At 45.3% G+C, this 22,047-nt stretch overlaps 2 protein-coding genes across 14 annotated transcripts in view; one reads left to right on the top strand and one right to left on the bottom strand.

Moving 5' to 3' along the window:
* The window catches only part of DCUN1D2 (defective in cullin neddylation 1 domain containing 2), a 32,774-nt gene extending 16,693 nt beyond the window's left edge, over nt 1-16,081 (bottom strand). The window contains exons 1-3 of one of the 7 annotated variants that reach the window (XM_070408555.1): nt 15,936-16,081; nt 9,208-9,637; nt 4,396-4,564 (exon numbers count right to left, since the gene is read on the bottom strand). In XM_070408555.1, coding sequence (XP_070264656.1) covers nt 4,396-4,564; nt 9,208-9,382 — 344 coding nt within the window. In that variant the 5' untranslated portion in view covers nt 9,383-9,637; nt 15,936-16,081. Of the gene's footprint in view, nt 1-4,395; nt 4,565-9,207; nt 9,638-10,637; nt 10,770-13,007; nt 13,031-15,539; nt 15,829-15,935 lie in introns of those variants that run through there. The other 6 variants (XM_070408551.1, XM_070408550.1, XM_070408556.1 and 3 more) reach the window with 6 other exon arrangements.
* A 330-nt stretch (nt 16,082-16,411) lies between these two features.
* The window catches only part of TMCO3 (transmembrane and coiled-coil domains 3), a 45,353-nt gene continuing 39,717 nt past the window's right edge, over nt 16,412-22,047 (top strand). For 6 of the 7 annotated variants that reach the window (XM_070408549.1, XM_070408547.1, XM_070408545.1 and 3 more), the window contains exon 1: nt 16,412-16,616. The gene's annotated coding sequence lies outside the window, so the exon portion shown is untranslated. Of the gene's footprint in view, nt 16,617-16,983; nt 17,003-22,047 lie in introns of those variants that run through there. The other variant, XM_070408544.1, reaches the window with a different exon arrangement.

The raw sequence follows: 22,047 nt of genomic DNA, 5'->3' as shown, positions 1-22,047 counted from the left end.
CTCACTGTGATGTGGTGCAGCCTGAGGCTTGGGTCAAAGCGAGGTGGGTAGGTAGAATTCTCATGGGCCTCTTTCTCTAGCTAAAAAGCCTTAAAAAGCCTTGAAATGCTCTAAAACTCATTGTGGTGATGACTGCACAGCGCTTTGAATACACCAAAACCACTGTAAATGGGTGAATTGTACGGCATGTGAATGATGTCTTAATAAAGCTGTCATTAAAAGAAAAAATACAAAATTGCTTGCCCTCCTCTGTGTAAACTGGAACAGGAACATGGTTTAACTCTGCAGCTTCAATAACAGAGGCCAATGCCCCGAGATGACAGAGTGACAAACCCCACTTTCTCCCAGCCCATACCACTGTTACCACTATCCTGTCCCTACATAAGGAAAATAAACCTGTGGCACTTTAGCTACTGTATTGAGGGGTTTCTTCCCTATAGTGGGTTAGATTTAAAATATCCAAGTATAATGAAACACAACTCTATTGTTTTAAAATTGAATTTGCCTTCCAAAGTCAATAACCTTTAAGCTATTAAAAAGCCTTTAAAGCAGAATCTAAAATAGCAAAACATAAAATTTGTCGTTTTTATCTTGATTGCACAGCAAGGAAGAGAACAAAAGCAACACTTCATTTATCCACACACCCAAGCAGAGCAGGGCTGAGGAAAGACAATTGAGCAAGTCCTGGAGAGGCCGGAACTATCCAGACCAGCAAGTCCATGAATAAATACACTCAGAGGCACAAATGCAAACTTCAAGGGCTGTCATGGGTGCTGCGGACAGCCCCCAGCCCTGCACCCAGCCAGTGGGGAACCAGCAGGCAGCAGCACCTGGGGTGTGGCTGTGTGCCCTTTCCCATTACAACCCCTTTCCTCCACGTGGCCACTTCCTCGCTCTTCTTTATGCCTCCATCATTCCAACAAGCACTCCGTGGCAGTGTGTTAGTTACCCCTGCTTCTGAACTTTTTAAATGGGAACTCATGGTAAGTATTATTTTGTCTTTGGCTTTCTGTGCCAGCATTATGTTTGTGAGACTCATTTATGCTGACAGTGTGGCTGGGGTTGGTTCATTTCCATTGTCATATAGCATTCCATTAAATTCCTATTTTATAATTTATATATTCTACTGATGATAAATATTTTGGCTGCTTCTAGTTTTCTGGTTACAAAGAATGTTTAAAATGTTCTGTACATGTGTCCTGGCCCACATATGCATGTGTTATGTTAGACACACCCAAGAGTAGAACAGCTGGGTTCACAGGGTCTGTGCACCTTCAGTTTATTAAGTAATGTCAAACAGTTTTCCAACGTGATCATCCCATTGCATACTCCACCAGCAGTACACTAGAGTTCCTGTTGCCTCACATTTTCACTAATGTTTGTGACTGTCTTATTTTAGCCACTCTAAAGAGTGGGTTGTGAGGTTCTATTTCATTGCAGTTTTAATTTGCACTTCCCCAATGAATGAGATTGAGCACATTCTTGTATTTTTCACTGATCATTTGGAAATTCTCTTTTGTGAAGTGCCTGTTCAAGTCTGTTGCCCATTTTCAATTAGGTTATCCTTTTCTTATTGTTTATAGGAGATTTTTATTTATCAGAGATACAAGTCTTTGTCAGTTAAGTATTTTCAAAGTACTTCAAAATATGGGCTGCCTTTTCACTTCCTTGATGATGTGTCTTGATGAGCTGTTATTTTTAGTATAGTACACTTTATCCATTTTCTTTATAGTGTTTTCTTGGTGATATTTTAAAACTTTCCCAACTGAATAATCATAAAGATATTCTCCTACATTATTTTCTAGAGGATTCTGCCATTAGCCTTTCAAATGGAGATCTACAATCCACTTGGATTGTTGGTTCATTTCCATTGTCATATAACATTCCATTAAAATTTTATGTGTGGTGTGAGGTAGGGATCAGATGAATTTTTTCCCATATGCCAATTCTCCCATGACCATTTACTGAAAAGATGTTCTTTCTCCACTTTCCTAAAGTGCTGCCTTTGCCATAATCCAATGTACCTGTATACATGAATTTGTTTCTGGGCCCTCCATCCTGTTCCACTGGTATATTTATCTATTGTGGTACTCAATATAGTCTTAGTTATTATAGTTTGAAGTCCTGACTAGCTGGTAGAGCAAATCTTCTCACCTTGTTCTTTTTTTCTTTAAGAATTGTTGGCTACTCTTGACCGTGCATATTCATATACATTTAAAATCCGCTTGTCAAATTACACACATAAACCTACTACTTATTAGAGATCATATAAAATGTATAGATAAATTTAGGGATCAAACAGAAAGTGTTACAACCTATAAATGAGGTATATTTCTCCATTTATTCAGGTTTCCTATCTCTCAGTAAGTTTTCTCTATGGAGGCAGCACACATATTAAATTAGATTTACCCTAGGTGTTTTGTATTTTTGATGCTACTGGAAATGATATATTTTTTTTTTTTTTATTTTTTTTTTTTCGCTTAAAGTATTACAAAGGGTATTACATAAGTGTCCTTTTCCCCCCCCCCCCCCGCCCTTGATGGAAATGATATTTTAAAAAATTCATTTTATTTTGTTTCATTATTACATTCAGTGTTTTGAAATAATATCAATTTTTGTTTGCTGACATTGTGCCCTGTAGTCTGGTTAAACTCAAGCTTGAGGTAAACCAAAACTGTGTGGTGTTGGGTGAAGGACAAACAGACCATGGAATATAATAGAGAACCCAGAAATAGAGCAACACAGTCAATTTTTTTGATTTTACAAAGATGTCATGGTATTTCATAAAGTTTACTCAGCCTACTTAAGAATCCTCAAGCTCCCAATTAAAGTATGTAAGATGAACTGTTAAAGGCAGATACTCTAGCCACAGTCAACAGTCAACAGCCAGGAAAACGTGTGAAAAAAACCCCAACAAAACAGAGCAGACACAAAAGCCAAAGTATACTTTAAAGCTTAGTGCTATTTAGACTAGAAGCCAACAGTCCTCTGCATCCCTAAAAGCAATGAGATTGTTTTTATAATACACTTTTTGAACACATGAATGATACTTTTGCATGGTACATAGCACTTTAATATTTACAAAATGCTTTTACCTTTAACTTCCCTGTGAAATGTGGACAGCAGTACCATTAACTATCATTAACTGGTAATCTTAAATTACACTCTGTATACTCCATATAAGAGGGCATGAAATATCTAACACATTTTGCAAAGATTCACACTCAAAATCTTTAAAGTATGTTTTTAAAGTTATGACACTTAACAGGATAACAGGCAACAATTTAAAACATTTACTTTAAAATATATTTCTAGACAGTGTCTTAGAAATGCCAGTAAGTGTTTCTATAAGAAGCACTTATTTCCAAATCTCTCATTTTGGGGAGATTTTTAACAGATAGGATAGTGTATAGTATCATGCTCATGGACTACTTCTTTAATAGGTTGTTTTCCATTCTAAAAGTACTAGTAATTCATCTAGGCTTTCCTAGTGCAAAGAACATGAAAAAATACACTATTACACCATTGTCACAATGTTCTCTTTTGTGTTTTTTTTTTGGTTTTACAAAACCACCAGGTTATGGTAAGATAACACTACAAATCAAAGTTTTGTAGAGTTTATCATTTAAACAGACAAGGCTGACAAATATCACAGTTTCATCAGTTTAATGGGAAAAAAACGAATGCTCTATTCCCCCATCTGGCCTGGAATGCTGAAGCACATGCCTTAAGAACATGTTTACTTTAGGCTTTCAAGCTCCTTGAGCAGCTAAAAAAGGCTAGTTTAAATTGTCAACAATGAAATACCAGAATATCAGCAAGTCAAGCAAGTTGGCTTTTACACAACCTCATGAAATAGTTCAATAAGTTTAATGAGTAAAAGACATTTGTTATGTGCTTTCATTTACTTCTTGGACTTATCTGACAAGTGAGAAACATCTTAAGCTATTAATGAAGCTTTAATCCCAACCTTGTAGGTAGAACAGAGAAATATTACAAGCAAAAATCAAAACGACATTTTATTAATGCTTAATATAGCAACACAATAAACTATACATTTAGTACACAGTATTATGAAATAAGCTGAAGAGCTGAAAACAAACAAACAAAAACACCCTGATGTTTACTGTCAATTTAAAACTGGGGGGAAAATTAAAAAGTAGAAAATAAATTACAAAAGGAATTAATCTGAGAAAAGATTATGAAATAAAACTTAAATTGGAATTTACTAGTAAAGGGAGACTAAAGGCTTAATATAGTGTAGCTGCATAAAAAATTTATAAGATACACAAATAAAATAAATTAATATTAAATTAATATTTACAGACTGAAAAAGAATTAATGCTGAAAGTATCTTCCTTTATGAAAAATTTAAACTGAGATCAATTTACTTACCCAAGCTCGGTCATGCCATCTACAAATTCCTTTTTGCTAAATTCACATTGAGTTGCTGCCCTGAATTTCCATGCTATAACCAAAACGCTGATACTGGCAGGATCTAGGCTTAAATCATCACAAAACTGTTGAATCCCATCAATTCCAATTTTATTTTCATCTTGTGGGTCTATAGTTAAAATTAAGGAAAAAAGTTATACTATTTTGGAAAGTATTACTGAAATGTTAGAATCATCATCTACTACATAGTTCTAGAAAGCTTGTTTCAAATACATCAGCAGACTGTAATTTTCTACTCTATGAGAAAGATAGCAACAAATAATAATTTATCCAGCAAATACTCCTATTTTTAAAGTCTAGGTTTCTGGGCGTTAGTGAAAAAAAAAATCATTGAAACTTCTTTTAGAAGATTTCATCATTAACAAAAAATGTAATTTCCCTAAAATAAAATAAAATTCAAGTTTACAAAATTTTAGTTTGCCCAATGGCAAATTGTTACAAAAATACTGCATTGGTATTCATAGTATTTTAAGTTTTTATCACAACCCCACCTAAAGATTGCCGTTTTTCTTTTAAAAGTGATTTCATTTGCTATAGTTCTAATGCTACTATACAATACCTATTTTCAAAATCATTTAGTTTATGCATCCACATTAACAGCTTAGAAATTCAGGCCAAAACCGGTTTGGCTCAGCGGATAGAGCGTCGGCCTGTGGACTGAAAGGTCCCAAGTTCGATTCCAGTCAAGGGCATGTATCTGGGTTGCGGGCACATCCCCAGTAGGAGATGTGCAGGAGGCAGCTGATCGATGTTTCTCTCTCATCGATGTTTCTAACTCTCTATCTCTGTCCCTTCCTCTCTGTAAAAAATCAATAAAATATATTAAAAAAAAAAAAAAAAGAAATTCAGGTTTCCCCCAACCTTCACTTCTGGTTTAGAAATAAAATTAAGAAACTTAGCATTTCCCTATCAGAAATTCAAAAAGTAAAATCTATTAAAAGAAGAATCCCAGCAAGATCTCATCAAACTAGATCTAGTAATTTCAGACAGACTGTGTGTATCATAATATATTATCACTAGAGGCCCAGTGCATGAAATTTGTGCACTCAGAAGCCTGTGCCCTCTCGCTGGGAGCCCTCAGGGGATGGCCGACGGCCGGCAGTCAGACATCCTTAGCGCTGCCGCAGAGGAGGGAGAGGCTCCCGCCACTGCCAATGCATTCACCAGCCATAAGCTCGGCTCCTGGCTGAGCGGCGCTCCCCCTGTGGAAGCGCACTCACCACCAGGCAGCAGCTCCTGCGTTGAGCATCTGCCCTTTGGCGGTCAGTGTGCCTCATAGCGACCGGTTGTTCCACCATTGGGCTGAAACCGGCTCTCTGACATCCACCGAGGGTTCCCAGATTGCAAGAGTGCGCAGCCCAGGCTGAGGAACCCCACTGGTGCACAACTGGGGCCGGGGAGGGACGCAGGAGGTCGGCCAGCCAGGGAGGGACTATCGGAGGGCTCCAGGGCATGTCTGGCCCATCTCACTCAGTCCCAATCGGCTGGACCCCAGCAGCAAGCTAACCTACCAGTTGGAGTGTCTGCCCCCTGGTGGTCAGTGCACATCATAGCAAGCAGTTGAGTGGCCTTAGCATATCATTAGCATATTACTCTTTGATTGGTTGAATGATTGGAAGACAGGACACTTAGCATATTAGGCTTTTGTTATCCTATATAATAAATAGGTAATATGCAAATTGACCGTCACACCATCGCACAATATGGGCTCCCCCATGTGGTCAAAGATGGCCATCCCCATGTGGTCACAAGATGGCCGCCACAAGATGGCTGGCAGGGGAGGGCAGTTGTCGGCAATCAGGCCAGCAGGGGAGGGCAGTTAGGGGCGACCAGGCCGGCAGGGGAGGGCAGTTAGGGGAAACCGGGATGGCAGGGGAGGGCAGTTGGGGGTGACCGGGCCAGCAGGGGAGGGCAGTTTTGGGCAATCGGGCTGGCAGGGAGGGCAGTTGGGGGCGATCGGGCCGGCAGGGGAGCAGTTAGGCTGGGAGAGGAGTGGTTAGGGAGTGATCAGGCTGGCAGGCAGAAGCAGTTAGGGGCAATCAGGCAGGCAGGCAGGCAGGCGAGTGGTTGGGAGCCAGTAGTCCCGGATTGTGAGAGGGATGTCCGACTGCCGGTTTAGGCCGGATCCCTGTGACTTCCTGTGGGATTGGGCCTAAACCAACAGTTGGACATCCCCCGAGGGGTCCCAGGTAGGAGAGGGTGCAGGCCGGGCTGAGGGACAAACCCCCTCCCCCAGTGCACAAATTTCATGCACCAGGCCTCTAGTATAGGATAATGTATGTGTTAATTCTGTTAGAACAGGGATAGGGAACCTTTTTTCTACCAAGGGCCATTTGGATACTTATATCATTCATGGGCCATACAAAATTATCAACTTAAAAATTAGCCTGCTCTATTTGGTCAAACATTTAATTAACTCACCCCTAATGCCTAGGCAGTGCCAGGCCAAATGATTTCGGGCTGGACATTCCCCACCCCTGGTTTAGAAGATGGAAACAGAAAACTTGTAGCTCCTTTACTTAAATAAAGATTAAGTGTAATAAACTTCTGTCATACAAGATTTAATTTTGGTCACTTAAGTACTATGTATTACATTTTAAATATATAAAAGAAAAACTGATGATTAAATGAATGAAACCAAAAATATCCTTCCACCTCTATTCTATTAATACTATTTCAAAAGTATTAGTGATGAAATAACTGCTGTCGTGCGTTTACAGGACAAAGGTTCTGTAAAACATTTTCACTTGTCTTTCTTTCAATTCTATGCTCCTAACATTATAGATTTTAAGGATAACAGAAAAACTGGTCTACAATGCTCTCACCTAATAAGCAATCTTAATAAATTTCATATACAATAATATTGTATATTGTAAAGTAACTTTAGAAGCACTTATTCATTTGTATATATTAATGCATAACCAACATTATATTTGTCCTTGAACAATACTGTATATTTATTTTTAGAACCCCACATGATTATACCATATATCTACTTTAAATAACTAAAATTACACGGATAATATTAAATGAAGGGATGAAGTTTAAACTAAAGAAAAATGACAATTTTCACTTATATAACTGTATTTTTTTCAAAGGCAGCTGCACATATTTGAATAATTTTTAAAATCTGCACAGCATCTGACTTACAAAATTAGCTCAACAATTAACAGCCAAAAAATTAAAACACACTAACGCTTAATTTAAAATAATGTTTTTTTTTTTAAGAAGTACAACTACAAATCTTCTTTTAGCCACAGAATATGTTTCTGAGCCAAGATTTTTTTAAAAATGCAATTCTCAATCCATTCTTCAGATCTAGACAGATTAAAATATACACACAGTATTCTCAAAAGTAAAACATGAAAATAATAAACAAGAATTTAAAGCCACAGGAGTTATACTGTTTGAGTTAATACTTGCTTAAATTAGTGTTTTTTGTTTTGTTTTGTTTTACGTTTGGGAAATAAAAGGGTATGCCTTAGAAACTACTAGAAGAAGAAAAAACCCTCAATAAACTCTTGAATCTTGCTGACTCTCCCATCACAGCACAGATATGACATTTCATATGAAATCTAAAAGCCTCCAAGTGATTTGAATCTGTATATATTCAACACGTAGATTTTTTTTAAATGCAGACTTATTTATGCAATATGATTGTATTTTTGTTGTTGTTGTTAATCCTCATCTGAGGATATTTTTTCCATTGATTTTTAGAGAGAGTGAAAGAGAGGGGGAGAAACATCTATGTGAGAGAGACACATCGATTGGTTGCCTCGAGCACGCGCCCCAACTGGGGCCAGGGATCTAGCCCGCAACCGAAGTATGTACCCTTGACTGGAATGGAATCTGGGCCCCTTGGGTGCGGGCCTACTCTCTGACCACTGAACCAAACCGGCCAGAACGCAGTATGGCTGTATTTTGATATGGAAAGCTCCATTCTTGGTGTTGATTTCAATAAAAATAACAACTGTTCCCAAGCTCCAACACAAGTTTCTTTAGTAAGAGCTTTTCCCAAAGCTCATGCAATAACTGAAGTTGTTTCAGTATTACAACACTACTACACTGTGTTAAGAGATGGATGACTTTTCCAGACACATCAGAACTATTTTTATGATTTGGTACTGTTATTTATTTATTTATTCATTTTATTATATATTTTCATTTATTTCAGAGAGGAAGGGAAGAGGAAAGAGATAGAAACATCAATGATGAGAGAGAATCATTCATTGGCTGCCTCCTGCACATCCCCCACTGGGGATCGAGTCCACAACCCGGGCATGTGCCCTGACTGGAATTGAACTGTGACCTCCTGGTTCATAGGTCGACACTCAACCACTGAGCCATGACTGGCCTGGCATTCTTGGTACTGTTTTTAAACAACTTTCTCACTACCGATATTCAGCCTAGATGGAACTGCTTGGGGAAAAACACTATATTCACAGGTGTAGCCACCTGGCCACGATACTATACTATTGATGGATCCCCTGCCACTAGTGATCCCAGGAGGGAGAGCTGACTGCCAACCAGTCTTTAGACTGCTCTCTTCTCATCCCACCCATAATCTACATCGATTAATAGTCACAATTCCATTTAAACTGGATTCTGCAGCTGGGTATCAGGAAGAGTAGGAGCAGCATGATGAAGGTCTTTTGAACACAGCATCAGAAATTCAAGAAACAACACTGGTCTGCTCCCTAGGATGGAAGCGAGTTCTTTATTGTCTGCCCTGTTGTCGCCGTCACCCCTTACCTTTGTACCTGTTATACAGCTGCTCCAGCTTCTTCTTGTCCACTGTGTTTTTCATGGATTCCTTGTGGAACGAGTCCGGGTTTTGGAAGAAGTTGTCGGTGGCCACGTCTAGTTTCCACTCATTCTGTGTTAAGCAGTAGATGGCAGTTCTTTCGCCAGCCTGAGTAAATGCCATAAACTGGCGGACCTTGTCCTTCTGAGATGATTTAAGCTTATGCTTTGGGATGCAAAAGAAGCAGGAAAGCCAATGAAGCCAATCCAGAGGTTTGTTTCAGCATTCTATTCCTAATGCCTATATTTTAACTGGACTTAGTTTTTTTTTTTCCTTGTTGGGTGACTCAACTTCACTTCAGAATTACAGGAAGACAAAGGCTTGTTCTTCATCAGTTAAAAAGACTGCACAGTCTTCTGAAAATTGAAACGACAGCATCTATATAGCAACAGATATGCAAAGTCTAATCTTCAAAACATGATGAGAATCAAGATTTTATACAAAATTTACATTCTGATTTCTACCCACTTCAATTTGCATGAGCACCTTATTTTTCCCTCAGTAAATCCCTCTTTATAATACACAAGGCCCCTGATGAAATGAGGCTGGATACGCGACCCACGGCCTGACCATATCACTGCCACCCAACTGTTCTCTTTGGCTACAATTAATTTCAGGCTCTAATGAACGGGAGGAGGGATTCCCAGTTTGAAAACATCTTTTTTTTTTTTTTTAAGTTTTTCCCATTTTAAAATCGGCAGAACCACATTGATCAAAACATACACACACAATTAAGCATAGTGTGAAAAAAATTTACAAAAGTTCCAAAAGCAGGCACAAAAAGCTTGTTACGACTAATTGAATATGATACTAATAGCAAGAATGTCTGTGTACATGAGACAGAAATAAAATAGAAAAATAGGGCAGAGGCTGTGAGGCAGTAAATAGCAAAACTGCCAAGTAACTGTACTATATATAGTATATAATGAAACAAAATAACCTTAATACTTCCAGATATAGGATGGTAAAGTTTCCATTTATCTAAGGTAACTTGATTAAAATGATACTAGGAATAAAAGTGATTCACTAATTTCTGTAAACCAAAATGGACTCAATCTAAGATGCTAATACTTTACACATAGGGGGGACATTTTTACTTAATTGAGAATTTAAACTCAATCTTGTTTTAAAAAAGATGAGACAGCTTAAAGAAACACAAAATAAAATGTAACTTACAAACATATGTAAATGGAAAACAAGCTATAGATGAAGAAACTGAGAGGAGGGGAAAAGGAAAATAAGAAAGCCAAGGACACGATACAGACATGCACACCACATACAAGAGCTGAAAATTAAGCTCCAAGCTTCCCAGTTGCCAGAGCAGAGAAGAAAATAAGACTAGTTGGAAAATCTGTTTTTATAAGATTAAAAAACCTACCAGTGGCCCAGAAGAGACACAGCTCCTCCTGGCACTGAAACCCAAAGGAAGGGTCCCCTGTGGCTGCTCATGAAAGGGCAGTGCGCAACGTCCCCTTCGTACCAGACCAACTCCTCACCAAGATGCCAACAACGAACAGCAGGGCAAGCTTCCAGAGCTGTTCTTAAGGCACCCCTCCGCGCATGCTGACGCCAAAAGAGCACAGCATATATAATTCAGCAGGAGCACAGACAGTGCAGTCCAGTACACTGCTCTCCGGGTATGGTCTGAGGGCCCCAGGGATCCATGATGACACAACTACCTCCACAATGATTCCAAGCCACTCTCCACCCTTCTCACTCTCATTGGTGTACTCTAGAGGCTTCCAGAGGCTGCACAGCTTGTGCTATCATCACAACAGGGTGAATGCAGAACACTTGAGAACCTGTCTTTTATTAAGTTGGACATTAAAGATAACTTGCAAAAAGGTAATGCAATGCAAATACATATGGGTTTATTATTACTAAGTATATAAATATTTTTAAACTTTCCATTTCCATTTCTAATATGGAACATACCAATGGCTATGACCCACATAAACAAAAGCTCTTTGGGGTCCCAATAATTTTTCAAAGCGTATAGGGGCCATGGGACTAAAACATTTGAGAACTGATCTAGGGTAACACAGAAAATTAACGATTTGGCTACTAAGAACAATGTTGATCATTTTGGGTGTTTGGTCCCATTTGGAATCTGATGAAAGTCACAGAACTTTCTCCAGGAAAACATATGTGGTACATGTGGTACACACATGTACATATAGTTTTGCATACAATTTCAGGGTTGTCACAGAACATTTAAGCCCATCTATTGGTTCCTCAGAGGATAGGGGAAGGCGGAATTCTGTTTAAAAACTGATGCCTGGCTAGTGTGACTCAGTGGTAGAGTGTCAACCCATGAACCAGGAGGTCATGGTTTGATTCCTGATCAGGGTTTGATTCCTGGGTTTCAGACTCAATCCCCACTAGGGGGTGTGCAGGAGGCAGCTGATCAATGATTCTCTCTCAATTCTCTCTCGTCATTGATGTTTCTATCTCTCCTTCTCCTTTTCTCTCTCTGAAATGAATTTTTTAAAATGCAGATAAATGCACTTTAAACAAACAAACAAACAAACAAACAACTGATGAGCAAGATCAGGAGCTGATTGGTCTCTACTGCAGCTACTCAACTTTTCCATTGCAGTGAAAGCAGCCCTTTACAACATGCAAATGAGTGCACATGCTGTGCACCAATAAAACTTTATTTACAGCCAAGGCCGGATTGCTCGGTTTGTTGGAGCATCACCCCCTACACCAAAAGGTTGTGAGTTGGATTCCTGGTCAGAGTGTATTAAAGAGGCAACCAATCGATGTTTCCTTTCTCTCTTTCTCCCTTCCTTTCTCTATCAAATCAATATAAATCCTCAGGTGAGGATTAAAAAAATTATATTTACAAAAACAGGCAGCTAGCCTATGGTCTGTAGTTTACAATCTTGATCTATATTCTAGGGTGAATACATGGAATATGTATTCTATACATTATTTCCTGAAATTGAGCCTTTGGAAAGAACTAGAAAAAAGAGTTCCAGGTATATTCTTTGGTAAGATCAAATTCATCTAAATTAGGGCAGATCCCATAAGTTCTGATAGTGGGCTGATAAAAATAAAGCTAGCATCTTTTTATGATAGTCTCCCCAAGGGAGGGTGGGCAAAGCCAAGCGTTACCTCAGAAAGCTTAAGATAGAAACAGATGTTCAATCTCAAAATGGCACACCATTAAAAATAACCATGATATATTTATTATGGAAATTGCCATCAATGCTGGATTTAAAAATTTTGTCATGGTTGCAAAACAAAATTCAGTATATACACACAATGAAGCACAGTCATAAAAAGAAATAAAGTACTGATGTTACGATGTGGATGAACCTCGCAAATATGCTGAGTGAAAGAAGTCAGTCACAAAAGGTCACATAATGAATAATTCCATTTTTATGAAATATCCAGAAGAGACAAGTCCACAGAGATTGAATGACGCAGATTGGTGACTGCTAGGGGCTGGAGTGAGGGGAACGGGGAGTGAGTGTTAATGAATGTGGGATTTTCTTGGGGGTGATGAAAATGTTTGGAAATATACAGAGCTGGTGGTAGTAGTACAACGTTGTGATTGTACTAAACAGTACTAAATGCAACTAAAACTCCTTACTTTTTAATAGTTAATTTTATGTTATATAGATCCCACCACAAAAGAAAATTCCCCAATCATACCCTTGGAACCTTCTAGATTAATCAACAGAGTAGCATACTGTCAGGTAACTTATTTAACCAGTTTATATAATTGGTAGACCCATACCAAGTGTTGACAGACAGCTGGAAGATATGGTGATGCCTGATCTCAAGGCACTTTTCTTGATAATCTGCTCTTGAAGCCTTTCCTAATATGTGACAAAAAATTATATCAACGTGTAAAGGAGAATGCTTTTTGAAAACCCTGGAAGAGGTGCAGGAGTATATGGACCCAGGCCCACAAAGTGGTCTGAACTGTTACTATAAGTTACAAAATGGGTAGACCTGCAGTTAAGAGAAATAAATAGATCCCTCTTCCATCTATTCCAAGTGACTGCTATGTCATAAGACAGATCCTACAACCTTGAACCTCTAAGTGGTATGAAGGTGCTAGTTCTTAATGAGCAACAGTGGCCATGGGCCTAAGTATAGCCCATAAGTCTCTGGCCAGAATGAAAAGCAAGGGAACTGTCATTAAAGTTGCAACAATTTGATATTACCCATTACAAGTTTCTCCACAAGATAATAGCAATTAAAAACAAAAATCATTAAGCTAAGTCTAAAGATTGTATGCTAAATTTGCAAACTGCAAGTTGCAATTTGTAAAAAAGGGAACTGGCATAAAGCTGTCTAGAAGAAAAAGCCTCATAAACGAATTCATTATAGGGGAAAGAAGAAAGCTCTGGTCTATTTAAACAGCACTAAATCCATAAATTGGCAGGACCAGAGCTTACCCTGTCAAGAGAATTAAATTAATGGTAGCTTTTAAGGGGGGAGAGGGACATTTTCTATGTTTCATTGTTTTAGAATATTAAATGTACACAATTCTTGAAATAAAAACCTGGATAACCAGTAGAAACAGCAAATAAAATCCCTAACCTATAGAAAAAGTCTCAAACATTTTAACTATGACCTTGTGAAAAAATCATTTACATAATCTGGGCATCAAGACTTAACCACACATAAAATGAAAAAAAAACCACACAAGTTATTCTTACAATGAATGCCCTTCCACCTAATACAACAAATTTTCTCTTAGGGTCAACTTACTAGGGCTGCCAGGGCAACAATAATGATCAAATTAATTACATAAACTTGGTCACTTGGACTCTGTTTCACGCTGGGGTTGGTGGTAAACTCAAGCGTTTCCTTTCACACTCCTGCATCTCCAGCCTCGGCAGTGGTTGCACCGTCCTCTTCTGCAAGTTAAGCCTTCCTTCCCCTTAAGCGCTGGAGAGAGTAGTCTCTGCCTGCTGAGGGGGCCACATCCTGCCTAAGTCAGCAAGTGCCTCCTGGCTGCACTGCTGACCACCCCCCCCTCTTGGTTTCTATGACCACTCTCTTTCGTCTCCCCGTTTCTCTGACATGACCGTCTTCAGCTCCTTCTTGGCCAATCTTCCCAACCTGAAGTTCTGTCTCAGGCCTCCACTCTTTCCCCTACACATTCCTCCAGGACTAGTTCTCTCCTGCTGGGAACCTTCCCACTGGCCTCCCGGTACCATTAGGACGAAGACTAACATTTTCTTTCTGCCCTAGAAGACTGCACAATCTGGTTCCAGGCCCCTTACAAGCCTCCTGCTGTGTCACTTTCCCCTGGCTCCTGGTGCTGTCGCCAGGCAGACCTCCTGCCACCTATTCTGTTCTTTCCCCCGGGAGTACTGCTCACCTCTGGCTGTGCCTGGCATCCCACTCATTTCCGAGAGCTCGGCTCACACTCTGGCTAAGCCTTCCTTGCCTTGGCATCGGACACCACTCACCCACCCCACCACAAGAGTTCCTGGAACCTGTGCCACTCCCTAGCACTTATCCCAACTGTAATAAAATAGTTGCATGCTGAGTGCTTATCTCCCCTGCTAGCCAGGCACGGGTCAGAACACCAAACCCACGTCTGGCTCGCTCACCATCAAACCCCCAACATCTTGGGCACGACCTTTCCTCGCCAAGAGAAATCACTGGGTTTATTGACTAAGTGATGAAACCCATCGATGGCCATGGTTTCCACTACATTTCAAAGTAATCAGACATTTCCTGAGACGTCTTTTCCGAGCTCCAGATCTCTGTGTCCAACTAACCACAGGACCCTTCTATTTCCCCCTCGTTACTATCGTATAGTCTTCCCGCACAAATCTCTTCTTCCCTCTATCTTCTTCTTCTTTTTTTTTTTTTTTTTTGCTGAATAATCTCACCATCTGCTCAGATGCCCAAGCCAGAAACTGCTGAGTCCTTTCTTTCCTTTATTCTCCCTTTCTGAAGAGTTCCCTAAAAGTCTTCCCCCCTTCCTCTCCTCCTCCCCCTTATTCCTACAGACAATCTCTGGCTCAAGTCCTCACCGCTTCTGCTCTAAATCATTACAACTTCCTAACTTGTCTCCTTGCAGCCCTGACCACCACCGGTCCAACCTATCCTCTCTGCCAAAGGCTTTTTTATAAAATGCGAACATGATCAAATCACACACCACCCCACTTTTTAAAAAAACCTCCTAGGGCTCCCGTTATCTCCTGATAAACTCTACTACACTCGGCGTCCGAGAAGAGGCCCTGTGGGTGTAGTCCTGCCATGGTCGACCCCGACCTCCACGTTCCGGCCACAATGGAATTACCGGCACCGCTCAGAGGCACTGTCGTGCCCATTTCACCCCCGAGAGGATGCTGCGTAGGCACGACACGTCCCGGCTCCTCGGTCACCCGGCGGCTCGTGCTTCGGGGAGCACCGGTCCGAGCCCCCACGCTGGTCGGGTACCTCCATCCCGTCCAACCACATCACTGCACTGAGGTCACCGCGCAGGGCTCGCCCCAGGTCCTGCGGTTCCCACCTGCGTGCCCCTCCTACTCCAGCGGCGCCCCCCGCGCAGGAGGGCGGACCTCGACCCGCCGCTCCGGTGACCTTCGAGCCCAGCGCTCCCCGGCCCTCCGACCCCCGAGCCCTCCGGCCCCCACCCCTCGGCCCCGGGTGCGCAGGAGGGGCCGGGCAGAAAGCGACGCCGCGGGCCACTTACCATTCTCCCCGGCGCTCCCCGCTGCTCGCCGGCCCCGCCGTCTGCGCAGGAGCCGCGGCCGCCGCCTCCCGCTCCGCTCCAGCCGCTCCTTCCTCTTCCACGGCTCCCTGGACACCCGCCGGGGGAGGGGCGCAGGGGAGGCGGTGACAGGTCCCGCCGACCGAACTCCAACTCCCGGCGTGCACCATCCGCCCGGGAGCCGACCGGCCCAGGCCTCGCCCCTCCTTCACGCGACGCGCTCGGCGCGCGGGGGGCCGGCGGGACCCGCACGCCCCGCCCCAAATCCCGACTCCAAGGTGTACCGGCCACCCAGGGCCGACCGTCCTCAGGCCCGCTCGCTCCTACAAATCCCGACGTGCACTGCGCCGCCCAGGGGCCCAGGTACCCGGGTCCCGCTCCCTCCTACAAATCCCAGCGAGCACCGCGCCGCCCTGGAGTCGCCACCGGTGCCCACCCCCTTAAAGGGGCAGCTACTCCCTCCTGCCCGTGAGTGCGGAGACGGCGATCGGGAGAGGGGGTCGGCGGCTCGGGGCGTCCCCGTGACCGGACCCGGTCCCTGTCCCTGCACCAGAGGCGGCCCCGCCGCCTGCGAAGGGATGCGGGGAAGCCGCGTCCCTGTCCACCCTTCGCCACCCGGCCCCGGAGAGCCGGACCCAGGACGTGAGCGTCCGGAGCATCCCGGTGAGTGCTGTACGGGGTTCGGGCTCGGGGCTCGGAGCCTCGGTCCGGCCCGAAGTTCGGGCCCTCGGGGCTCCCACCCTAGGTCTCTCCTCCTGTCAGTCTTCCCTTCCTGGGGCTTCCCTCGGGGCGGGGTCTCCCCTTCTCTCCTCTCCGGGGGTCCCTCGGACGAGGGCCTTTCTGCTCCCAGCGCCCGGCTCTCATCTCGCCCCCTGCGCGTGTAGCCTGCGGAGTGAGAGGAGGATTGTCAGCCTTCCTCGCCGCCTCCCGGGGAGACAGCCCCGGCCGTGCACCCGGGATTGCGTTCCGGGGGTGTGATGGGGCCGTGGCGCGAAGTGCAGTCTGGACGGTAAAGCTGGGGAAGCCGCCGAGTGGGCAGGTCACAGCTGGTGGGTTTACAGACCTCAGCCGCTGCACCCTAACTTAGGTGTGAGTTCCCGTTGCTGTAGCCGGGCTAACAACACGGTCACACGGACGACCTAGCAGTGGTTCTCAACCTTCTGGCCCTTTAAATACAGTTCCTCATGTTGTGACCCAACCATAAAATTATTTTCGTTGCTACTTCATAACTGTCATGTTGCTACTGTTATGAATCGTAATGTAAGTATCTGATATGCAGGATGGTCTTAGGTGACCCCTGTGAAAGGGTCGTTCGACGCCAAAGGGGTCGCGACCCACAGGTTGAGAACCGCTGCGCCTTCTGCCCACTGGCTGTTCTGGGCCATCACCAAGGAAAGACGGGGGAGCCGCCGGGGGGACCCAGCGATGGCTGGAACCCAGGGGCCAGCTCGTCTTCACGCGCTGGGAAGCGGGAGGTGCCAGTGTGGGTCCCCGAAGCCTCCCTAGGACTCCTGCAGCTCCCTTCCCATCCCCAGGACTCCTCAGCTCCCTTCCTACTCCCCCAGGACTCCTCAGCTCCCTTCCTACTCCCCCAGGACTCCTCAGCTCCCTTCCCATCCCCAGGACTCCTCAGCTCCCTTCCTCTCCCCAGGACTCCTGCAGCTCCCTTCCCATCCCCAGGACTCCTGCAGCTCCCTTCCCATCCCTAGGACTCCTGCAGCTCCCTTCCCATCCCCAGGACTCCTCAGCTCCCTTCCTTTCCCCAGGACTCCTCAGCTCCCTTCCTACTCCCCCAGGACTCCTCAGCTCCCTTCCTACTCCCCCAGGACTCCTCAGCTCCCTTCCCATCCCCCAGGACTCCTGCAGCTCCCTTCCCATCCCCAGGACTCCTCAGCTCCCTTCCTACTCCCCCAGGACTCCTCAGCTCCCTTCCTACTCCCCAGGACTCCTCAGCTCCCTTCCCATCCCTAGGACTCCTGCAGCTCCCTTCCCATCCCCAGGACTCCTCAGCTCCCTTCCCATCCCTAGGACTCCTGCAGCTCCCTTCCCATCCCCAGGACTCCTCAGCTCCCTTCCCATCCCTAGGACTCCTGCAGCTCCCTTCCCATCCCCAGGACTCCTCAGCTCCCTTCCTACTCCCCCAGGACTCCTCAGCTCCCTTCCTACTCCCCCAGGACTCCTCAGCTCCCTTCCTACTCCCCCAGGACTCCTCAGCTCCCTTCCTACTCCCCCAGGACTCCTGCAGCTCCCTTCCTCTCCCCAGGACTCCTCAGCTCCCTTCCCATCCCCAGGACTCCTCAGCTCCCTTCCTACTCCCCCAGGACTCCTCAGCTCCCTTCCTACTCCCCCAGGACTCCTCAGCTCCCTTCCTACTCCCCCAGGACTCCTCAGCTCCCTTCCTACTCCCCCAGGACTCCTCAGCTCCCTTCCTACTCCCCCAGGACTCCTCAGCTCCCTTCCTACTCCCCAGGACTCCTCAGCTCCCTTCCCATCCCCCAGGACTCCTGCAGCTCCCTTCCCATCCCCAGGACTCCTCAGCTCCCTTCCTTTCCCCAGGACTCCTCAGCTCCCTTCCTACTCCCCCAGGACTCCTCAGCTCCCTTCCTACTCCCCAGGACTCCTCAGCTCCCTTCCCATCCCTAGGACTCCTGCAGCTCCCTTCCCATCCCCAGGACTCCTCAGCTCCCTTCCCATCCCTAGGACTCCTGCAGCTCCCTTCCCATCCCCAGGACTCCTCAGCTCCCTTCCCATCCCTAGGACTCCTGCAGCTCCCTTCCCATCCCCAGGACTCCTCAGCTCCCTTCCTACTCCCCCAGGACTCCTCAGCTCCCTTCCTACTCCCCCAGGACTCCTCAGCTCCCTTCCTACTCCCCCAGGACTCCTCAGCTCCCTTCCTACTCCCCCAGGACTCCTGCAGCTCCCTTCCCATCCCCAGGACTCCTCAGCTCCCTTCCCATCCCCAGGACTCCTCAGCTCCCTTCCTACTCCCCCAGGACTCCTCAGCTCCCTTCCTACTCCCCCAGGACTCCTCAGCTCCCTTCCTACTCCCCCAGGACTCCTCAGCTCCCTTCCTACTCCCCCAGGACTCCTCAGCTCCCTTCCCATCCCCAGGACTCCTGCAGCTCCCTTCCCATCCCCAGGACTCCTCAGCTCCCTTCCCATCCCTAGGACTCCTGCAGCTCCCTTCCCATCCCCAGGACTCCTCAGCTCCCTTCCCATCCCTAGGACTCCTGCAGCTCCCTTCCCATCCCTAGGACTCCTGCAGCTCCCTTCCCATCCCCAGGACTCCTCAGCTCCCTTCCCATCCCTAGGACTCCTGCAGCTCCCTTCCCATCCCCAGGACTCCTCAGCTCCCTTCCTACTCCCCCAGGACTCCTCAGCTCCCTTCCTACTCCCCCAGGACTCCTCAGCTCCCTTCCTACTCCCCCAGGACTCCTCAGCTCCCTTCCTACTCCCCCAGGACTCCTCAGCTCCCTTCCTCTCCCCAAGACTCCTCAGCTCCCTTCCTACTCCCCAGGACTCCTCAGCTCCCTTCCCACTCCCCTAGGACTCCTCAGCTCCCTTCCCACTCCCCCAGGACTCCTCAGCTCCCTTCCCATCCCCAGGACTCCTCAGCTCCCTTCCTACTCCCCCAGGACTCCTCAGCTCCCTTCCTACTCCCCCAGGACTCCTCAGCTCCCTTCCTACTCCCCAGGACTCCTCAGCTCCCTTCCTACTCCCCAGGACTCCTCAGCTCCCTTCCTACTCCCCCAGGACTCCTCAGCTCCCTTCCTACTCCCCAGGACTCCTCAGCTCCCTTTCTCTCCCCAGGACTCCTCAGCTCCCTTCCTACTCCCCAGGACTCCTCAGCTCCCTTCCCATCCCCAGGACTCCTCAGCTCCCTTCCTACTCCCCAGGACTCCTCAGCTCCCTTCCCATCCCCAGGACTCCTCAGCTCCCTTCCTACTCCCCCAGGACTCCTCAGCTCCCTTCCTACTCCCCAGGACTCCTCAGCTCCCTTCCTATTCCCCAAGTCCGGCTTCCTGGCTTGAAGGAAAGAGCAAAGGCAGGTCGCTGGCCTCCAGCCTCCTTCTAGGCCCTGAGGCTCAGTTCTTTTTGGGTCTCACCTGATATCACCTGAGTCAATGTAATGGCTATTCTCAACACCCCTTTGGGACACAAGCTCTAAGGTAGCCCAGCCTTTTCATATTTATCCATTTTTTTTCTGGTTGTTCTTTGGGTCAGAGCATCTTACAGGTTCCAGATTTCTCTTGCAATGTTAATTTTTTAAAAGTAGTGTCTCAATGATTGGAGCACTCGATGGAATATTTCGTTTTTGTAGAGTTTAATTAACAATTAAATACCTTGAAGGTTTTTAATGTCCGTAAGAATTTTCTTTCTCCCTTTCTTAACTAATTTTCCAATTCTTTTATTAATTGGATGTGAATAACTATAGATTCTATTTTCAGGATAGTAAGTGCTTTATTTTTTACTTTACATCCTTCGATTTGTTACATTTTAAAATAAGCTTTTTAAGTTAAATCCTCCATAACTTAGATTGCAGTAGATTGTGTTGGGGAGTTTCCTCACTAGATTTTTCCACGAGCTCCTCCTCTGTTACCTGTTCAGTTACTGTTTTTTACTGAACCTGGAAGTGTTAGTGGTATCATGAAGAAATTCTGATTTTAAAGCATCTATAATAATCTATAATAATAAAAGCGTAATACATTAATTAGACTGGACAGCCAAGCAACCTTCCAGACAACCACACTATGACACCCACTGGCGCCAGGCCAGCCAAGGCGGGTGCAATGCGATTGGTCAGGGGCCGAGCCATTGCCCCATTATAGCCCTGTAGATGGAGGCCCAGGCCACTGACAGGTGGGCTGTGGCAGGTGGGCGGGGCCTCCCTCTGCAGGGGCGATCAATGGAGGCGCTCCTGGACTGTGAGAGGGCACAGGCCGGGCTGAAAGACACCCCCCCCCCCCAACCCCGCATGAATTTCGTGCACCAGGCCTCTAGTTAAATATAAATATTCTCCATATTTTAGTTTTTCAGAGGAAGCTAAATAACTGGTACTAGACCCTCTGTTTCTGCCACACCCACACTGCTTGCTCCAGAATTTCCTGCACATAGCCCAAGCACCAGGTCAGTACCCCCCCACCCCTAGGGCCAGGTTTAGCTGGGTGGGTGGGGCTAGCATCCCCCCTTGAGCTATCCTGTGAACTGTGGGGAGCAGGTGGCCTGTGCCAGGCAGACAGTGCTGCTGCACTAGTGCAGTGAATAAACTAGACTCTTTTTCAGCAGTTGATCTGGTAAATCTGAGTGTTCTGGAACAGCGGTCGCCAACTGGTAGTCCATGAGGAATGAAAGGTTGGTGACCACTGGTCTGGAAGGTCCAGAGGAAGAGAAGCAAAGGAGGGTTGGGCAGCAGAGCTGTGAGGTTTTCAAATTTTAGCCCATTATAAAAAATGGAAAAAAGACTAGCTGCTTCTGTTCCCCTCTGGTGGCCTCCCCTGTGCCTAAAGGGACTCCATAACCCTAGGGCTCTGGGCTCTGGGGGTCCCAGCAGCAGATGTCTGAGAAGAACGTTTCCTCACATACTCTAGTCATGATGGGGCTCACTGTTAGAGGTGTATGGGAGAAATCTTTAACTTCAGTGACTTTGTTCTGAAAAAGCCTAATCTGAGGCTACATTATTTATGCTTTGCTTTTCAGCTTTTTATCCAATAAACGATATGTGACATTTCTGAATTGCTAAAAGTTTTCTATAGAATGAGAGTAATGTGATTTTAATGTAAAATGACTAAATTTAAAGTATCAGAAGTTCTTTTGAGTGACATGATTTATTCTAAATGATTTATTCTAAATCATTCAAGACATTTATTACAAATATTCTTCTTCTTTTTTAAAAAAATATATTTTATTGATTTTTTACAGAAAAGAAGGGAGAGGGATAGAGAGTTAGAAACATCGATGAGAGAGATCGATCAGCTGCCTCCTGCACACCCCCCATTGGGGATGTGCCCGCAACCAAGGTACATGCCCTTGACCGGAATCGAACCTGGGACCCTTGAGTCCACAGGCCGACACTCTATTCACTGAGCCAAACCGG

The sequence above is a fragment of the Myotis yumanensis genome, unplaced genomic scaffold, assembly GCF_028538775.1.
Source record: "Myotis yumanensis isolate MYYU_CA2020_CCGP unplaced genomic scaffold, mMyoYum1.0.hap1 SCAF_3, whole genome shotgun sequence".
NCBI classification, from domain to species: domain Eukaryota; kingdom Metazoa; phylum Chordata; class Mammalia; order Chiroptera; family Vespertilionidae; genus Myotis; species Myotis yumanensis.
Note: the sequence above shows the minus strand (reverse complement) of the source record. Positions and strands in the feature narration are given on the sequence as shown.